Below are 20,822 nucleotides of genomic sequence, written 5' to 3'. Positions count from 1 at the left end.
ACACAAACATATTTTTTTTCCTCCCGTAAATACTGGCGTAAATACGGGTCCTTGGTCACATGTATTCGACCCGTATTGCACCAGTATTTACGGACCCGTGCCCGTAAATACGGGTCCGGTGTCACCAGTATTTACCCGTATTTATGGGCACGTTTTCGCTGCAAAATTGCACTGCACTAATCGGCAGCCCCTTCTCTCTATCAGTGCAGGATAGAGAGAAGGGGCAGCCCTTTCCGTAGTAAAAGTAAAAGAAATTCATACTTACCCGGCCGTTGTCTTGGGGATGCGTCCTTCTTTCGACATCCAGCCCGTCCTCCCTGGATGACGCGGCAGTCCATGTGACCGCTGCAGCCTGTGATTGGCCTGTGATTGGCTGCAGCGGTCACATGGGCTGAAACGTCACCCCGGGAGGCCGGACTGGAGGAAGAAGCAGGGAGTTCTGGGTAAGTATGAACGTCTATTTTTTTTACATGTTGATCTATATTGTGATCGGTAGTCACTGTTCAGGGTGCTGAAAGAGTTACTGACGATCGTTTAACTCTTTCAGCACCCTGGACAGTGACTATCCCCTGACGTCGCCTAGCAACGCTACCCGTAATTACACGGAGCTACCCGTGGCCAATAGAAGTCTATGGACCCGTAATTACGGGCGTTTTTACGTTCGTGTGCATGGGGCCTTAGTCTGCAACTATTATGGATACTGAAGTTAGTTGGGTCATTAAGGGTGGCTTCACACACAGTGTTTTTTGAAAAAACGTCACATTATTTGTGACAGCAGCTCCTTTAGCTAAAGCCTGAAGTGGATTAAAAAGTAATGGTAAATATAAAGGAACAACTTATAGTTCTTCTTCCTGATGGATCGACTTCTGGCTTTGGCTCAACAAACTGCATCAAAAACTTCAGTGGCATTTTTCCGGAAAACGCTGTGTGAAACCGCCCTCAAAGTGGTTTTCAATTCTTAGCAACTGAGTGCATCTCTAGGATATACCAGCCTAAGGCCTCATTTACACGAGCGTGTGCGTTTTGCGCGCGCAAAAAAACGCAGCGTTTTGCGTGCGCAAAAGGCACTTGACAGCTCCGTGTGTCATCCGTGTATGATGCGCGGCTGCGTGATTTTCGCGCAGCCGCCATCATAGAGATGAGGCTAGTCGACGTCAGTCACTGTCCATGGTGCTGAAAGAGTTAACTGATCGGCAGTAACTCTTTCAGCACCCTCGACAGTGCATTCCGATCACCATATCGAGTAACCTGTTTAAAAAAAAAAGATGTTCGTACTTACCGAGAACTTCCCGACCGTTACCTTGGTGACGCGTCCTTGGTGACACGTCCTTAGTGACGCGCCTCTCTTGACATCTGGCCCCACCTCCCTGGATGACGCGGCAGTCCATGTGACCGCTGCAGCCTGTACTTGGCTTGTGATTGGCTGCAGCTGTCACTTGGACTGAATTGTCATCCCGGGAGGTCAGACTGGAGGAAGAAGCCGGGAGTTATCGGTAAGTCAGAACTTTTTTTTTTTTTACACGTTCACGTATATTGGAATCGGAAGTCACTGTCCAGGGTGCTGAACCAGTTTAACTCTTTCAGCACCCTGCACAGTGACTGTCTCCTGCCGGGTTCGGTCAAAACGAGTTCGGCCGAACCCGGTAAAGTTCGGTTCGCTCATGTCTAAGACACTCCGTTCGGATGTTTGTAAACAGAAAAGCACGTGGTGCTTTTCTGTTTACATTCAGTTTGACAGCTCTTGCGCGAATCACGCAGTTCGCACGGAAGTGCTTCCGTGCGACCTTCGTGGTTTTCACGCGCCCATTGACTTCAATCGGTGCGTGATGTGCGAAAAACGCACGATTATAGAACATGTCGTGAGTTTTACGCAACGCGCTCGCGCTGCGCAAAATTCACGCATCGTCTGCACTGCCCCATAGAGTAATATAGGTGCGTACGACACGCGCGTCGCACGCGCGTATATTACGCTCGTGTAAATGAGGCCTAACACACAGGATCCACTTGTGATCTATCACGTCTAAGTTATGAACTTAGATGTGATCGGTAAGGGTATGTTCACACGCAGAGTCAAAAACGTCTCAAAATCACTTGCTGATCGTTGGGGGGTCTGAAGTCTACAGGAATTTTCATTGCACAACGCCAGTGCTGTTCATCAGCTGTGCATGTACTGTAGCTCAGCTCTGTTTACTTGACTGGGTTGAGTTGCAGTTCTCTGCTCAGTTACATAGTTACATACATAGTTACATAGTTAGTACGGCTGAAAAAAGACACATGTCCATCAAGTTCAACCAAGGGAAGGGAAAAGGGAAGGAAAAATTTCTACACATAGGAGCTAATATTTTTTTGTTCTAGGAAATTATCTAACCCTTTTTTAAAGCCATCTACTGTCCCTGCTGTGACCAGCTCCTGCGGTAGACTATTCCATAGATTCACAGTTCTCACTGTAAAGAAGCCTTGTCGCCTCTGCAGCTTGAACCTTTTTTTCTCCAGACGGAGGGAGTGCCCCCTTGTTTTTTGAGGGGGTTTTACAAGGAACAGGATTTGACCATATTTTTTGTATGTGCCATTAATATATTTATATAAGTTAATCATGTCCCCCCTTAGTCGTCTTTTTTCAAGGCTAAATAGGTTTAATTCTTTCAATCTTTCCTCATAACTTAAATTCTCCATGCCCCTAATTAGCTTCGTTGCTCTTCTTTGTATTTTTTCCAACTCCAGGGCATCCTTTCTATGAACTGGAGCCCAGAACTGGACTGCATATTCTAGATGAGGCCTCACTAATGCTTTGTAAAGTGGTAATATTGCATCCCTGTCCCGCGAGTCCATGCCTCTTTTAATACACGACAATATCCTGCTGGCCTTTGAAGCAGCTGATTGACACTGCATGCTGTTATTGAGTTTATGATTTACAAGTACACCCAGATCCTTCTCAACAAGTGAATCCGCCAGTGTAGCTCCCCCTAGGACATATGATGCATGCAGGTTGTTGGTACCCAGATGCATAACTTTACATTTATCTACATTAAACTTCATCTGCCAAGTGGACGCCCAAACACTTAGTTTGTTTAAATCTGCCTGTAATTCATGAACATCTTCCATAGTCTGAACTATATTGCATAGCTTGGTGTCATCTGCAAAAATAGAAATAGTGCTATTAATCCCATCCTCTATATCATTAATAAATAAGTTGAATAGTAGGGGTCCCAGCACTGAACCCTGGGGTACACCACTTATAACCGGTGACCATTCAGAGTAGGAATCATTGACCACAACTCTCTGGATACGGTCCTTGAGCCAATTCTCAATCCAATTACAAACTATATTTTCTAAACCTATAGTCCGTAATTTACCCATTAGGCGTCTATGGGGGACAGTGTCAAATGCCTTTGCAAAGTCCAAAAACACTAAATCCACAGCGGCCCCTCTGTCTAGACTTCTGCTCACCTCTTCATAAAAACAGATTAGGTTAGTTTGACAACTTCTGTCCTTAGTAAAACCGTGCTGGCTGTCACTTATAATGCTATTTATTGTCACATAATCCTGTATATAGTCCCTCAATAGCCCCTCAAACATTTTCCCCACGATGGATGTTAAGCTTACTGGTCTATAATTACCCGGGGAAGACATAGAGCCCTTTTTGAAAATAGGCACCACATTTGCCCTGCGCCAGTCCCTTGGCACTATACCAGTCACTAGAGATTCTCTGAATATTATGAAAAGGGGGACAGAAATAACTGGACTAAGCTCTTTAAGAACTCTAGGGTGTAACCCATCTGGTCCCGGGGCCTTGTGCACATTTATTTTTTTTAATTTAGCTTGGACCATCTCTACATTCATCCAATTCAGTATATCAACTGATATATTAACAGCACTGGCACCGGCTACATCAGCTGCTCCTTCTTCAGTTGTATATACAGAGCTAAAGAACCCATTTAGTAACTCTGCCTTCTCTTGATCCCCTGTGATCAACTCCCCATTACCATTATCTAGGGGTCCCACATGTTCAGACCTGGGCTTTTTTGCATTTATATGCTTGAAGAATTTTTTGGGATTTGTTTTACTATCCTTGGCCACCTGCCTTTCATTTTGTATTTTTGCTAATTTTATTACATTTTTACAGATTTTATTAAGCTCCTTATATTTTACAAAGGCTACAGCTGTACCCTCAGATTTGTATTTTTTAAATGCCCTTTTTTTGTCATGTATTGCCCCTTTCACAGAATGTGTAAGCCATGTGGGGTTTAATTTGAGTCGTTTATACTTGTTACCTGTAGGAATAAATTTTGCACTATAATAACTCAAAGTAGATTTGAAAATCTCCCATTTATCATTTGTCCCATTATTTGACATTAGTTCTTCCCAGTCTATATCCTGAATTGCCGCCCTCATCCTGGGGAAATTGGCTTTCTTAAAATTAAATGTTTTTGCCCTCCCAGCCTGTGTTTGTTTTTTACAGTATAGGTAAAATGTAACTATATTATGATCACTGTTACCGAGGTTTTCACGAACATTGACATTCCCAACAAGATCTGCATTATTAGAAATGACCAGATCCAACAGAGCTTCACCTCTAGTCGGGTCTTCCACAAACTGGCCCATAAAATTTTCCTGCAACAGGTTGAGGAAATGTCTCCCCTTTGCAGTTGAAGCCGAACCATGACACCAATTAATATCCCGGAAATTAAAATCTCCCATTATCACTACAGTACCCGCCTGTGCAGCCCGCTCCATCTGTTTATATAGCTGAACTTCCATCTCCTCAGTTATATTGGGGGGTCTATAGATTACACCAAAAGTAATTTTTTCAGTGTTTACCTCCCTTTCTAGTTCCACCCACAAGGTTTCAACCTCCTCACAGTATTCACCCACTATTGTCTCTTTCACACTCGCCTTCATATCATTTCTCACATACAGACATACACCACCACCTTTCCTATTTGTCCTGTCTTTCCGAAAAAGTGTAAAACCCTGTAGATTTACAGCCCAGTCATGTGAAGAGTCCAGCCATGTTTCAGCAACACCAACTATATCTATATTTTCTTCCAGTATCAAGGCCTCCAGCTCCCCCATTTTGCTTGCTAGACTTCTGGCATTTGTGAACATACACTTTAACTTGCCTGTCAGTTTTTCACTTTTATTATCAGAAATGTGATTTGACATTAATCGGGCCTTTTTATTTACACTGATGTTTTGTAACGAAAGGATCTCCTTATCCTGTTGTCTAGTCCTCTCCCCACATTCTGTTTCTCCCCCCACCAATATAGTCTGACCCCTCTCTAACCTGGCTACCCCTTTTTTTTTCTACATTGACCTCCCTCCCAGTACCAGGGCAAAAGTGGAACGGTGCAGACAAAATGCTGCAGGGGTCTTAACCCCTTCGTTATCGTCAACATTATCGTCATTGGTGGGTGTCCGACCACAGGTACTATCAATATTCCATCAATTGAAGACTGGAAACTCCTTCAGCATTAAGTTTTGTTTTGTTTATAAATCCATAGGGACCAAAACACTATAGAAAAAGGGTCAATGACATTGAATGAATTCTAACACAATCTATTTTAGAAAGTTCGAACAATATATGAATTTAAATTTGTTTAACTAAATGTAAAAAACACTCATACATATTTATAGAAATTGTAATATCATTTCAATTGCATTTGTCTACTAGAAAAGAAATAATGTTTTTAAATGCATAAATCATTTAGATGATGTTTGTTTTACATATCTACATTAGGTCCTGTTCACACTTCAGGGTATTCTGGCTGTATGCAATTTTCATACCAAAGTAGTTAGATATTACATGTGCAAATAGGATTTTACTGGAAGCATAAGATGGTGTTTGTGAAGGTGATACTGCATGCCGTACAATTCACACTATACACTGGTATGTGATATTATCAGGTCAAGAGCACATTATGTATAGTTTAAAAAAAAAAAAAAAAAAAGCAATAGTAACTCATATATGTCACTTTTGCATAGGGCAGAGAAAGGAAGAGAAATGTTTCATATCTGATGGCATTTATCCATAGAACACAACACAACATGCTGAAACAAATACAGCAACCAACAATACTAAGCTACTTGTGATATTAGTCATTCATAGCTGGGCTTGCCCTTTGAAATCGTAGGTGGGGGAATTTAGATGGTTATTTGTATGTGATGTTATCATCCAGATTTCACGGTTTTATTTTCAATAACTAGGAATTTATCTAAAGTGGTTTAGGTAACAAACCAGTCCCTATATGTTCTTTAAATACATTATAGCCATTATCGCTGACAATTCCTGAATTATGTTATGTGGCCTAATTTACAGTAGAAAATAAATAAATAGGGGGACCACTGTTCTATGTGGATTGAATAAGGATGCTGCTCGATTACATCCAATACATCAACGACATTATGAAGAGTTCTTCTGATAGGAATTATTACCCACAGTTTACAAAAATGTGTTTTGTTGTTTGAATGTAAAATGCCCTCTATGGCGTAGGTTGTGTCTGGGTGAGTAACTACGGATGTGTCCTTCCTAACCTCTCCTCTTATTTTAACATATCCTGAGATGTGTGGCGCGAGATGAGCAGCTTTGAATAAAAACGTCATTTTGTGAGATGTCTATGCTATATGCTTCTATGTGTGGCCACCCAGTGGTTGTGATGTGGACTGTAGACTGTCAAGGGTTTTGCTTTCATGTCGTGATATTGTATTGAATTTATTCCATGATAAATTCGTGTCTTTAACTAAATTCAAGTAAAGGTAAGGGTGAACGATGTAACAGTGTACAGGCCCACAGACTTTCTATTGAGTCGGTACACCGTTACATCAGCTTTCTGAGACAAGCCAATCAGAAACCAAGCGGCTCAGCCCTCACCCGAGTGCTTCTGCCGCTTTGTTTTAGCGATCAGTGGGGGTCTCAGTGCTCGGACCCCCACCGATCAAAATTTCTGACATGTCACTATGACATGTCAGAAGTTTTCTATAAGTTTAGTTACCTTTTAAATATAAATGTGTATCAGTGTGATTGGTGCAACTTTTAAAATACCTTTTATTAAAAATTATTTTTGAGATACAGCTACTTTGTATACTGTATATAGAGCAGATGTATCATGCACTAAGACCTGAATCAGTCAGGTTAGCGGCACTGACGGGTTCAGTATCTGCGGGTTCTGCGTGTGTCTAAGGGCTTATTTACACGAGCGTGTATTACGTCCGTGTTACGTTCTGACGACATGTCCTATGATTGCCCGTGTTTCGCGCAGCACGCACCCATTGAAGTCAATGGGTGCATGCAAATCGCGCGTGGCACACGGAAGCACTTCCTGGTGACGCGCGTCATTCGCGCTACAGTTGTTAAAGAAGGGAAACATAAAAGCCCCTCCTTATTAACTGTTTTGTAATATAAATACAGAGTGTCATAATGATGCTGGCTGTGCGAAAATCACGCAGCCGCGCACCATATACAGATGCCACACAACTTTTGCGCGCGCAAAACGCCGCGTTTTTTGCTCGCGCAAAACGGACACGCTCATGTGAATCCGGCCTAACACACAAGATCCACCTGTGATCTATCAAGTCTAAGTTATGAACTGAGCAGCACACTCAGTCTCCCCCTACACAGTGAGCTCTCCCAGTTTAAAAGCAGGAAATCTCACAGTGCATTTAATATCTAGTTAGACTAAGGGTATGTTCACACGGCAAAACAAAGATGGCTGTAAAATACGGATCTGTTTTCAAGTGAAAACAGCCTCTGATTTTCAGCCATTTTTTAAGCATTAGGGTATGTTCACACGTAGTCAACAAAAACTTCTGAAAATCCAGAGCTGTTTTCAAGGGAAAACAGACCCTGCTTTTCAGACGTTTTTTTACCAACTCGCATTTTTCGCGCCGTTTTCACGCCGTTTTCGCGGCGTTTTTTACGTCCGTTTTTGGAGCTGTTTTCATTGGAGTCTATGAGAAAACAGCTCCAAAAACGTCCAAAGAAGTGTCCTGCACTTCTTTTGACGAGGCTGTATTTTTACGCGTCGTCGTTTGACAGCTGTCAAACGACGATGCGTAAATAACAGGTCGTCTGCACAGTACGTTGGCAAACCCATTCAAATGAATGGGCAGATGTTTGCCGACGTATTGGAGCCGTATTTTCAGACGTAAAACGAGGCATAATACGCCTCGTATACGTCTGAAATTTGGCCGTGTGAACATACCCTTAAACGTATTTTGATGTGTTTTTTGCAGCCGTTTTTGGAGCTGTTTTTCTATTGACACAATGAAAAACGGCAACAAAAACGTCTCAAGAAGTGACATGCAGTTCTTTTTACGGGGCGTTTTTACAAACAGCGTTTTTCCCATTGAAATCAATGGGCAGATGTTTGGAGGTATTCAGCTTCCGTATTTTCAGCATTTACGGCCCGAAAAGCAGCGGAAAATAAGCCGTGTGAACATAGCCTTAAAACTACATTTTTGGCATTCAGAACCACACAACATTTTTATCTTAGCATTGCGGCATTAATAACTTTTTTTGTATTAATGCAATAATACAAAGTCTTGTTTTTGAAAGACAAGTTAAAGTTTATACACATATCATTTTTGGGTATGTACAGTATTGTGTTAGCTTTTAATTTTTATTAATTAAATTTTTTGGGGACAAGCAAAAAACCCCCACAATTCCGTTATATTTTTTTCTCTTTTTCGCTGACATAAGTGTATTTACTTCTAGTAAATGTTGTGATTCTTATAGGCATACCAAATATGTGGGGTCATATTACTTTATATGTTTTTTTTATAAAAATTATTTAAAAATCATTTTTTTTCTACATTTTTGTTCAAAAAACTTTATTTATTTTCACTTTTTTATAACATAAAGTAACTTTCATTTTAGATTTTTTTTAAATGATATATATTTATGCCAATATATGGTTCCTTTAAGCAGAAATATGCACAAACACCTGTTAAAGCATACCAGTTGTAACAGGAGGTTACAAAGGCAGCCCTCGCAATCTTTGACTGGTTCCAGACTGTCTCCGTAGTGAATACAGCCCAATCGATCATTTCGGCAAAAATCCTCGCAATCGGGTTTGATCGTAGCACTGATTAGGTTAACTGCCCTAGATCAGAGTTTTCTCCAATCCCAGCAGTTGCCGCTTAGTATTACAAGTATTACAGCCATACTTCTATCAGATATTGCAAAGGCATTGTGGCAGTGCCTGCCCAATCAGCATGATCGGCCCTATGAGGACCTTGATATACTATTACATCAAGGTGTGTTAGGAGGTTAAATAAATGTAGTAATGATTGAAATGTTACTCAGGTTTCCTTTGTCTAATATTAAGTATAGTTTAATAATCAAAAGCCATTGAGTGTGAATATCACAGATAAGGGTTTATTATTTTGTTATATATTGTGTATAGTGATTTTTTTGTATATGAGAATAAGAATATAGAATTGAAAGCAGAACATTACAACATACACACTACATTACTTTATTATATTTACACTCACCTGGGCCCTGTGTTCTCCAACAGCAAATTGTACCACAGCAATGCCTGGACTATGGCTATTCTCAATCCTCTCAACTGTGCTGGAGTCTATTTTCAAGTCGTTGCTAATGTCAGCGCTTTGTATGAAGTCTTCAGTTTTCAAATCCTCTACCTTCTTTAGTTCACCATTGGCTAGCTGAATGATTGACCCTTTTGCAAAATAAGGGGGCAGTGTAGGTGCAGCTGCCATAGGAGAAGCAACAGACTGTACAACTGGGAGGTGGAATTGAGCCGGAACCAAAGCGGTCTGGTAGGCTGTTTGAGTTGCTAGTGATTCAACACTGTAGTTATCGCTTTTAGGAATGGGCGTAGTGACAAATGTATGAGGCACTGCTGCAAATTGGGGAGATGAAGTGACAATAGCAGGTGCTACCCCCACCGCAGATGATTCAATGTCCGAATTGCCAACTGGTATGAGCAAAGGCTGAGTGCCTGGAATCACCAAGTGCTGTGGCAAATTACCAGGATAGCCAATGGTCTGCTGCTGACTGCTGAGATAGCCAATAACTGGCTGTTGTGTACCCGCATAAAAGGCTGCAGCAGGCAGCCCAACAGAAAGTTGCTCTGCTGCACTGTGAGTTGTCTGGATGACTGTGTGAGGAGATAAAGTGGCCAATGTTTTTACGCTTTCTGCGCATAAAGTCTGTTGTGGGGATAAAGCATAGGACCGGTGGGCTGGTTTTCCTAAGTGAAAGCTTCCCTTATTATGAGCTGTTGAGGGTGAGGTTTCTCTCTTAATGGTTTGTGGGACATCAATGTCTGTGGCAGCTGTGTTGCTGTTGGGCACTACCATGACAGAGGTCCGAACACCTGAGGGATCCCGAGCACCAAAATCAGTACTAGGGTGCACCACTATGTGCCGTGTCTCATAATGTTGGGAAGCTGGTTTATTATTGCCTGCTTTCAATAGCTGTGCATCTGTGGAGGAAGGAACTAAAAATCTCCTAACTTTCTCTATTTCACCATTTAATAATTCCTTGGCTTGTGACCTGCAACTTTCTTCTTTCTTTGTAGGGTCCCTAGCAATAAAATGAGCTCCTGAATCTGAGTACTGCACAACCACCTGGGAGGAAGTACCCAGGGTAAGTGTATGTGGAATCATTGGGTGGGTATGTAAATGTACTGGGATACTTGGTGGTGATAGAGTTCTGACTCCACTCTGTGATGAGCTGGAAATATGGACATATTGACTTGACTGGGTAGGTGGTGATCCTGCTGCAATCAATCCAGGAGTCCGATCTAGATGTGATTCAATTTTATGCCCCTGCTGGCTTAAGCTGCTTACATTTGCCAGCATAGTGGAATAAGCTTCCATTTGGGTGCGTTGTGATGGAGTGGTGACTCCTGCTGTTGAGGACACAACACTTGATGCCGAATTCGATGTAGGTGAAATTAGCTGCGAATTGATGAATCCTGCATATGATGGTCCACTATACTGCGGTCCAATAAACTGGAACGTTTGGGGCACATTAGTATATTGCATGGTAGATACAGATGCCCCTGATTGAGACTGCGCAGTTTGATAAATGGCAGGAACTGTTGTTGCTGTTGGTACCGACCTTGGAGCACTGGGGGGAGAATAGTTCATACCAGTTGAAAGTGTTTTATGTAAACCTACCCCCTGCTGTAAACCAGCCCCTACTAAAGTTCCTGCAGGCCCATGATGACGTCCACCATGGCTGCTTACTGTGGTAGGAAGCCATGATAAACTATCTGTACGGTGGTTTTCACTTGTCGGTCCGACTGTCTTCTCTTCAGACGGTCGACTGGTGGCGGGAAGTTCACGTTTCTTTGGTGGCAGGCTTTCGTTGCTCCTTTCTTGATTAGATTTCATGTTTTGCTTTCTGCCACCCCCGCCGACCACCACTTCCTGCTCACTGTCTGACTGATGCTGATTTCAGTCTGGTGAAAGGAAAATCACATTTAATTCCTGAAGGAAACCCAACAACTTCATGGGGAATCATCTCCCTGGGAGCACAATGTTCCAACGACTGATGTGAAATCTAGAAAAAGAGAATAGAAAAATAAAATCAGTTGTATTATTTGATGAAATTACTAAATAAAAAAGACACTTCAACATAGTAACAAAGTTTTCCTTCCTGGGTGAAAAATATTTAACTAACCTTGTTTTTTCATATCTACATTATGGAAAAATGGATCAAAGTTGTTTATTGGGACAAGGACCAGACATTCGACAATTTTAATTCTTCACAACATTTGCTTCTAGCAGAAGATTTAGGGCCAGTTCACAGAGTTTTTTTACACGTTTTCTGATGAGGAAACCGCGTCGGAAAACGAGTCAAAAAACGGCCGAAAATGCCTCCCATTGATTTCAATGGGAGGCGAAGAAGTTTTTTTCCCGCGAGCGGAAAAACCGTCTCGCGGGAAAAAGAAGCGATATACCCCATTTTCGGGCTTTTACGTCTCTGACCTCCCATTGACATCAATGGAGGCAGAGAAAGCGTATTTCGCAGCGTTTTTTGCCCTCGGCGCTCAATGGCCGCGTGCGAAAAACGCTGCAAAAAACGCTACGAAAATCGGTGTGCAGGCAGAGCAAAATCTTCTTCAAAATTCCTGACGGAATTTTAAAGCAGATTTTCCACCTGCAAAAAACTCTGTGTGAACCCAGCCTTAGGGATGGATAAAAATTATAAGAATGGTTTGAAAAACAACAGATAGTATTACCTATTATTGGCATTCCCCTTAATGTTTATGTAACTAATGTAGGAAAATATAAATATACTGTACTCCACAAGCAAGCAAACTACCTACAAACGAAACTGGCAATAACCACGTCTTTAAACAGATTTCCAGCAAAAAAGTTAAGCTTATGTCCTTGTGTCACTTAGTTTTTCTTCTTTTGTTAGGATTCTTCTCATTGGTTTTTACCACTGTTGCAAGTTTTATGAGATTCAGAATTCTGAACGTTTTAGCTTGAAATAAGTGCTGAACTATTAGGGCATGACCACACGTGGCGGATTTCCTCCGCAACTGTCCGCATCAATGCCGCACAGAATCTGCGTTGCAGATTCTGCTGCGGATCTGCACAAAATGTGCAGTAAATTGATGCGGACTAGCTGCTGCGGACTGCGGTAAAAGTACTTCCCTTCTCCCTATCAGTGCAGGATAGAGAGAAGGGACAGCACTTTCCCTTGTGAAAGTCAAAGAAATTCATACTTACCGACCGTTGTCTTGGTGACGCGTCCCTCCTTCGGCATCCAGCCCGACCTCCCTGGATGACGCGGCAGTCCATGTGACCGCTGCAGCCTGTTATTAGCCTGTGATTGGCTGCAGCCGTCACTTAGACTGAAACGTCATCCTGGGAGGCCGGACTGGAGACAGAAGCAGGGAGTTCTCGGTAAGTATGAACTTCATTTTTTTTTACAGATACATGTATATTGGGATCGGTAGTCACTGTCCCGGGTGCAGAAACAGTTACTGCCGATCGCTTAACTCTTTCAGCACCCTGGACAGTGACTATTTACTGACGTCTCCTAGCAACGCTCCCGTCATTACGGGAGCCCCATTGACTTCCTCAGTCTGGCTGTAGACCTAGAAATACATAGGTCCAGCCAGAATGAAGAAATGTCAAGTTAAAAAAGCAAGACGGATCCGCAGCACACATAACATGTGCATGACAGCTGCGGACTTCATTGCGGAAATTAGAATCTCCATTGAAGTCAATGGAGAAATTCCGCCATGAGTCCGCCACTGCTCCGCAACAGACAGAGCATGCTGCGGACACCAAATTCCGCTCCGCAGCCTATGCTCCGCAGCGGAATTTTACGCCTCGTCTAAACGAACACTGCTAAATTAAAGTGTAAGTCAATGGACAAACGGCTCCGCTGCGGATTAACGCTGCGGAGTGTCCGCAGCGGAATTTAAGTGAAATTCCGCCACGTGTGAACCCAGCCTTAGAAGCCTGATTTAAGAAACTTTTAGGGCATGCCCACACGTGGCGGATTTCCTCCGCAACTGTCCGCATCAATGCCGCACAGAATCTGCGTTGCAGATTCTGCGGCGGATCTGCCCAAAATGTGCAGTAAATTGATGCGGACTAGCTGCTGCGGACTGCGGTAAAAGTACTTCCCTTCTCCCTATCAGTGCAGGATAGAGAGAAGGGCCAGCACTTTCCCTAGTGAAAGTAAACGAATTTCATACTTACCGGCCGTTGTCTTGGTGACGCGTCCCTCTTTCGGCATCCAGCCCGACCTCCCTGGATGACGCGGCAGTCCATGTGACCGCTGCAGCCTGTGATTGGCTGCAGCCGTCACTTAGACTGAAACGTCACCCTGGGAAGCCGGACTGGAGACAGAAGCAGGGAGTTCTCGGTAAGTATGAACTTCTATTTTTTTTACAGGTTGCTGTATATTGGGATCGGTAGTCACTGTCCAGGGTGCAGAAACAGTTACTGCCGATCGCTTAACTCTTTCAGCACCCTGGACAGTGACTATTTACTGACGTCTCCTAGCAACGCTCCCGTAATTACGGGAGCCCCATTGACTTCCTCAGTCTGGCTGTAGACCTAGAAATACATAGGTCCAGCCAGAATGAAGAAATGTCATGTCAAAAAAGCAAGACGCATCCGCAGCACACATAACATGTGCATGACAGCTTCGGACTTCATTGCGGAACTTAGAATCTCCATTGAAGTCAATGGAGAAATTCCGCCATGAGTCCGCAACCAGTCTGCCACAACTCCGCAACATCCAGTGCATGCTGCGGACACCAAATTCCGCACCGCAGCCTATGCTCCGCAGCGGAATTTTCCGCTTCGTCTAAACGAACCCTACTAAATAGAAGTGGAAGTCAATGGAGAAATGGCTCCGCTGCGGATTAACGCTGCGCAGTGTCCGCAGCGGAATTCAAGAGCAATTCCGCCACGTGTGGCTTTGCCTTAATTGTTCAATTGGTTCTTAATAAGGCAGATAGATTTCATAGAAGGGAGTTCCAGGCTCTCATTTAAATGACATATATATTTGTATATTTCCCCTGCAAAGGGAAATGTTTGGTCAGATGGATCTTCACCTGATGACAACAGCTGATCACTGGGTTTCAGAGTGGTACCGTTAGGACCTCAGGCCACGTTCAGACATGGCGGAATTGCTGTTGAATTCCGCTTGTTCAGACGTTGCGGAAAATAACTGTACGGAAATTAGGCTGCAGTGCAGAATTTTCCCTCCACAGCATGCACATTATGTTGCGCAGAAGCAGAGGACTTTCACTACGGATTTCAGTCTCTGTCCTGCAAAAAACTGAAATCTGTGGCAAGTCCGCTGTGATATCTGCAACGTCTGAATTACCTGTCAAATATGCAAATGTTGCTGCAGATACGTTGCATAATTCCCCCGAATCTGCACCATTTGCAGCGGAAAAATACTGCCACGTTTGAATGTGGCCTTACAGTAAGCTCGGAATAGAGGGAAGAGATTGCACGGTATCAGTGATCTCAAACACCATTTCCAGTTAGGCTATGTTCGCACGGCAGATTTTTTAATGTGGAAAAAGTTGACATGGAATTGGCAGAAAATCTGCGGCAGAAATCCAAGACTGACCCTCGGATTTCTGCTGCAGTTTTGCACAGAAAACGGCTGTACATTTGCATGCAGATTAGCCTCATTCAATGGGGCTAATCTGCTTGTGGCTACCCCAGGCTGTTTTTGCTGCAGAATATGCTGCTGAAACTGTATCAAGAAGTGACTTGTCACTTCTTTTTTTCAGCAACACGGTTTTCAATTTTGCTCACTGAAAATTCCACCCCGTATGAACAACAGGATGTTTTCCAATTGAAAACAATATAAGCCATTTTTACTAGCAGAATTCAGGCAGTAATGAGCATGCATTTTTTGCCGTGTGAGCAATGCCTTAAAGTTACAATTTTTATATAACATGGTCTTCATTCTGGACCAGACTTCAAAATGATCCCAGACCCAATAATTCCGACCCCACAATTTAGACTACAGTTAAGACCCCCACATTTCAGATCACAGACCATGCCCCTCAATTTAGACCCCACAATTGAGACCCTAGATCAGACCCCAGATTACATCCCATAATTCAAACCCCAGTCCAGACCCATCAATTCAGGTGAACAATTCAGGCCCCAGACCACACTCCATAACTTAGTGTAGCTTTAGGGGGGCATACCCGCCTCACCCCCCCCCCTGTAAATTCGCAGGACAGTGCCCGGGACAGATATTTACAATAATATGCATGTTATTAATACTAATATATATATATATATATATATATATATATATATATATATATATATATATATACAAAAATAACCACTAGACAATCTTACATACAGTATTTTGGAATATAGCATCGAAAATCACTGTATTTTTACGCCCTAAACATGTTTGAGCTTATCTGAAACTTAAACATATAAAAAGTATTGAAGGGCAAAACACAGATAACACTATGCTCAAAGTGCTGACTTTTATTAGGATTGTGTAGGTGGGTGTTGAAACAAGTGTGAAAACAACTGTGAGGGGAAGACTGTGCTGAAGAAAGGATAACTGTTAAAGAACTCGTGATCATTTTTCTCTCTCTGTGCTGGGAACATCTGCCTCAAAGCACAGAAGATTAGAAAATTACAGTAATGCATATTTTATTTTTACGCACATACTTCTCCTCCCTTTATGATCCAATCCTGGTTTTGGCTAACAAAAAGGCGTAAAAAAAACTGCATCAAAACTGCACTGTGTAAAAAAGGCCTTAGACCTACATGTTATAGAAAATGCTCCGATTGGCCACAGAATGGATTTCTCCAGTTGGTCCTCTATCGTCTTTCTTCTAGGATTAGCGGCATTGGAAGTGTCTGTCAGCTGACCACCTGTCACGATCCGTGGGTATGTGGACCCACTAGGCCGCACCGCCGTAGCGGAATAGCAGCTGGCCAAACAACAGTCCTAATACAAGAGTACCTTTAATAGTCCAGACAGTAATGAAGGCTCAGCACAGATGAACTAGTACACACCAGATGTGGTCTATATCAGCAGGCGTGACCGGTGGCACAACACGACTCCAACAGGTTAAGGCACAGGAACAGATATAGCACGGGATACAGGATACAGGTAGCAGGGCACGGGAACAACGAGTACAGGATAACACTAAGGGACCATTTGCTAAGACTAACATGATTAAACACAACGCTCAGGCAATGAGTGAGAGGGCAGAGCCCTTTTTATAGTCCAGGGTGATCATGGGCTAATTACAGATCTTACTCATGTGTATGCACTGGCCCTTTAAGGCCGGACGCGAGTGCACACTCGCACCCTACGGGAACAAATGCAGAGATGCGGAACTCGCCCATGGCCGCGGCCGTCGGGGAGCAGGTAAGAACAACGGTCCGTGACTGTGGATGTTACAGTATCCCCCATCTTCTTGGGGCCAGAGCAAGAGAGGAACTGCTTAATGAGGGTAAGAGCATTGAGGTTCTCCTCTGACTCCCAGTGCCTCTCCTCTGGACCAAACCCCCTCCAATCCACAAAATAAAAAGTCCTTCCTCCTACTCTCTTGCAGTCCAGGATCTCCTTCACCTCAAACAGGTCAGATGAACTGCTGGGAGGCACTGCAGGACCACGAGTCTTACTATAGCGGTTCAGGACCACAGGCTTCAGAAGGGACACATGAAAGGAGTTGGGGATTGTGAGGGTAGGAGGCAGCCGAAGCTTATAGGAGACAGGGTTTATTTGTTGTAGTATCTCAAAGGGTCCGAGGAACCTGGGAGCAAACTTGTAGGAAGGCACCTTTAAATGTTCGAGGTGAACAGAACCAATATGAAGAGGCAAGCCATGCAAATGGAAGATGTGTTGGATGAAGAGGTTAGCCAGTCGACGAGCAGAAGGTACACCGGTCAGCGGGATAAAATTAGCCATCTTCGAGAACCGGTCCACCACCACCCAGACTCTATTGCATTCTATATTGCTAAGGTCTGTAACAAAGACCATAGCTATATGCTGCCATTGGGCACAGTCAGAGGCTGGAGCAGACCGGCAGGCTTGGAGTGAGCAACTTTGTTGGAAGCACACACAATGCAGGACGAGACAAAGTCCACAATATCTATGGGCAGCGTGGGCCACCAGAAATGATGGGCAATCAGATCTCGGGTTTTACGAGCACCACAGTGTCCTGCAAGTTTGGAGCTGTGCCCCAGCGAAGGATTCTCCTCCTGTCTGCCAACCGCACAAAAGTCCTCCCCGGTGGGATGTCTCTAACTTGCAGAGGATTAACAGAAATTATACAGGACAGGTCTATGATACTTTGCGGAGACTCCACGATGTCCTCTGTTTCAAACGACCTGGACAGGGCATCGGCCCTCACATTTTTGTCAGCGGGACGGTAGTGGAGCACAAATTGGAACCGGGTGAAGAACAGCGACCACCTGGCTTGACGGGGTTTCAGCCGTTGGGCCGACTGAAGATAGGTGAGGTTCTTTTGGTCGGTATATATCAGGATGGGGTGAGCTGCGCCCTCTAGTAGATGTCTCCACTCCTCCAGAGCCAATTTGATGGCCAGTAACTCCCGATCCCCAATAGAGTAACTGCGCTCTGTGGGAGAAAAAATTTAGAATAATAGCCACATACCGCTGCCTTCCCTTTGGAACCTCTCTGGAACAGAATTGCACCCGCATCAACAGAGGAGGTGTCCACCTCCAATGAAAACTGTCGAGATACGTCAGGATGATGGAGGGTTGAGGCTGACGTGAAGGCACTCTTTAGGCTATTGAATGCAGATTCTGCCTCTGGAGTCCACACCTTGGCGTTCATACCTTTTTTGGTGAGGGTAGAGATGGGAGCCGTCAGTGAGGAGAAGTTTGGGATAAACTGCCGGTAGAAGTTGGCGAATCCCAAAAATCTCTGTATGGACCTCAGGCCTTGAGAATGTGGCCATTCCAGGATGGACTTTACCTTCTCAGGATCCATCTTGAGGCCTTGGTCCGGCCTGGGTAGAGAATTCTTATAAAAAATGCACTTCTACAACTTGGCATACAAACGATTCTCCATTAATCGCAGCGGAACTTGAAGGACATGCCTCCGATAAGTTGTCGGATCTGGACAAAAAAATCAGAATATCATCGAGATAGACCACAACACAGACATAGAGGAGATCTCGGAAGATATCATTGACAAATTCTTGGAAGACCGCGGGAGCGTTACACAGACCGAAGGGCATTACCAGGTATTCATAGTGCCCGTCTTGAGTGTTAAATGGCGTTTTCCATTCGTCACCCTGGCGGATCATGATCAAATTGTAAGCCCCACGCAAGTCTAGTATAGAAAAAATCTTGGCTCCTCGTATGCGGTCAAATAGTTCGGAAATTAGTGGTAACGGATATTTGTTCTTGACCGTGATTTGATTGAGACCACGGTAGTCAATGCAAGTTCGAAGAGATCCGTGTTTTTTATTGACAAAGAAGAACCCGGCCCTGGCTGGGGGGAAGGATTTTTGTATGAAACCCGTCTCCAGATTCTCCTTAATAAAGACCGACATAGACTGAATCTCTGGCAAGGAGAGAGGGTATACGCGTCCACGGGGAGGGGACGCATTTGAAACCAGTTCACTGGGACAGTCATAAGCCAGGTGTGTGGGAAGCATCCCAGCCTCCTTCGTGCTGAAGACATCCGCAAACTGAGAGAAATGAGTGGGCAATCCTGCCAATGACTGAGGCAGAGGAAGCTGGACAGTATGTATCTGCAACAGACAGCTGCTCTGATATTTGGAGCCCCATTGGAGAACCTCTCCGGAATTCCAGTCCAGGACTGGGGCATGTAGTCGGAGCCAAGGCAGGCCCGGTAGGACAGGATTGACGGCTTTCGGCAAAACAAGGAACTAAAAAGTTGGAGCTTTAGCGGCTTGGTTTCAGATACAATCGGGTCGGGCAGAGGCAGTCCATTCACCGAAAAAGTCCCGAAGTGCGTCTGCGTTGTTTCTCCTGGGCTGACAATTTGAGCCGGTCGACCTGCATAGGCTCCTCTGGTGGAACAACTGGTGAGGGCAATAGGGATTGCTGGAAAGTAGGAGCCAGCCTGGGGAATCTTCTCTCCCGACGAACCTCTTGGGATCGCTCCCGGATCCTCATGTCAATCCGGGTCGCAAGAAGAATGAGGTCATCCAGGGTAGGTGGCAGATCATGAGCGGCAAGTTCGTCTTTAATCTAGGAAGACAGTCCCTGCTAGAATGTAGCCACCAAGGCCTCGTTGTTCCAGGATAGCTCTGCCGCCAGTGTGCGAAACTGAATGGCGTACTCGCCCACAGAGATATCTCCCTGGCGAAGGGTCAGATACAAAGGCCAATATTACCACCATATAGTAACCATATAGTGGTAAATGCCAGTTGTACACAGCAGCTCTGCAGATGATATAAGTGATTATAGCACATTTATATCCAGTGAATCACAGGTGATGCTTTCTCTGATTAGAGTTGTTCACTTTTCCTTGTTTCCTCCATTCGGCCCACACCACTGTGACGACTTTTTACAGCCATGACTCGTCTCTGCAGAATTTGACACACAGACATGTTGGTTTCTAGCTTTTCCAGCACCCTCCACAGATAATGCGACACAGCCCCCCCCCTTGTAGATAGTGCCACACAGCCCCCCTTGTACTTAGTGCCACACAGCTCCCCCTTGTACTTAGAGCCACAAACCCCCCTTGTACTTAGTGCCATGCAGCCCTCCTTGCAGACACTGCCACGCAGCCCCCATTGCAGATACTGCCACACAGCCAACCTTGTACTTAGTGTCACACAGCCTCCAGAGCAGAGAGCGTTAGCAGTAGCCTATCGCTACCACTCTTCGTTCCGCCTGAGGTGACTCACCATCAGGAGCAGGTCATGCGGCGGGGGTCTGAGTGAGGTCGGTGCCGTCCCGGGAGTGGACCAGTCCAGTCACCTGACCTCACGTCACTGACACTTCACTAGGCCTGCATATTTTTAGATGTACATTTTGGAGCATGTGCAGTGCAACGTCCCGGGAGATTGAGAAAAATCCCGAACGGTGCTTTTTTCTGCCGGACGCTACGAACGGCAGAGAAAAAAACACCCTTTTTTTGCGGATTGTCCGTAAATGTACGGACGGTTTGCAAACCTGGGACTGGTCCTGCCGCTATGCAAAATTATACAGGGTTCTATTTACTGTAATAAAGTCTTTTCAGTCTATTGAATGAGAATCCCCTTAGGAACTGCAAATGATTTATGGTTCTACCACAAGTGATGATAGGAATATGAATAATACAAAAGTCTACCTAATTCAGAGCAGGAATGCAACTTTTATGTATACTGGAT

At 44.2% G+C, this 20,822-nt stretch overlaps 1 protein-coding gene across 2 annotated transcripts in view; it reads right to left on the bottom strand.

Moving 5' to 3' along the window:
- ATXN1 (ataxin 1) overlaps positions 1–20,822 on the bottom strand; it is a 324,169-nt gene that overhangs the window by 8,061 nt on the left and 295,286 nt on the right. For both annotated transcript variants that reach the window (XM_075826607.1, XM_075826608.1), the window contains exon 5: positions 9,493–11,533. In XM_075826607.1, the coding sequence (XP_075682722.1) occupies positions 9,493–11,364 (1,872 nt within the window). In that variant the 5' untranslated portion in view covers positions 11,365–11,533. The remainder of the gene's footprint in view (positions 1–9,492; positions 11,534–20,822) is intronic.

The sequence above is a fragment of the Rhinoderma darwinii genome, chromosome 5, assembly GCF_050947455.1.
Source record: "Rhinoderma darwinii isolate aRhiDar2 chromosome 5, aRhiDar2.hap1, whole genome shotgun sequence".
Lineage (NCBI taxonomy): Eukaryota > Metazoa > Chordata > Amphibia > Anura > Rhinodermatidae > Rhinoderma > Rhinoderma darwinii.
Note: the sequence above shows the minus strand (reverse complement) of the source record. Positions and strands in the feature narration are given on the sequence as shown.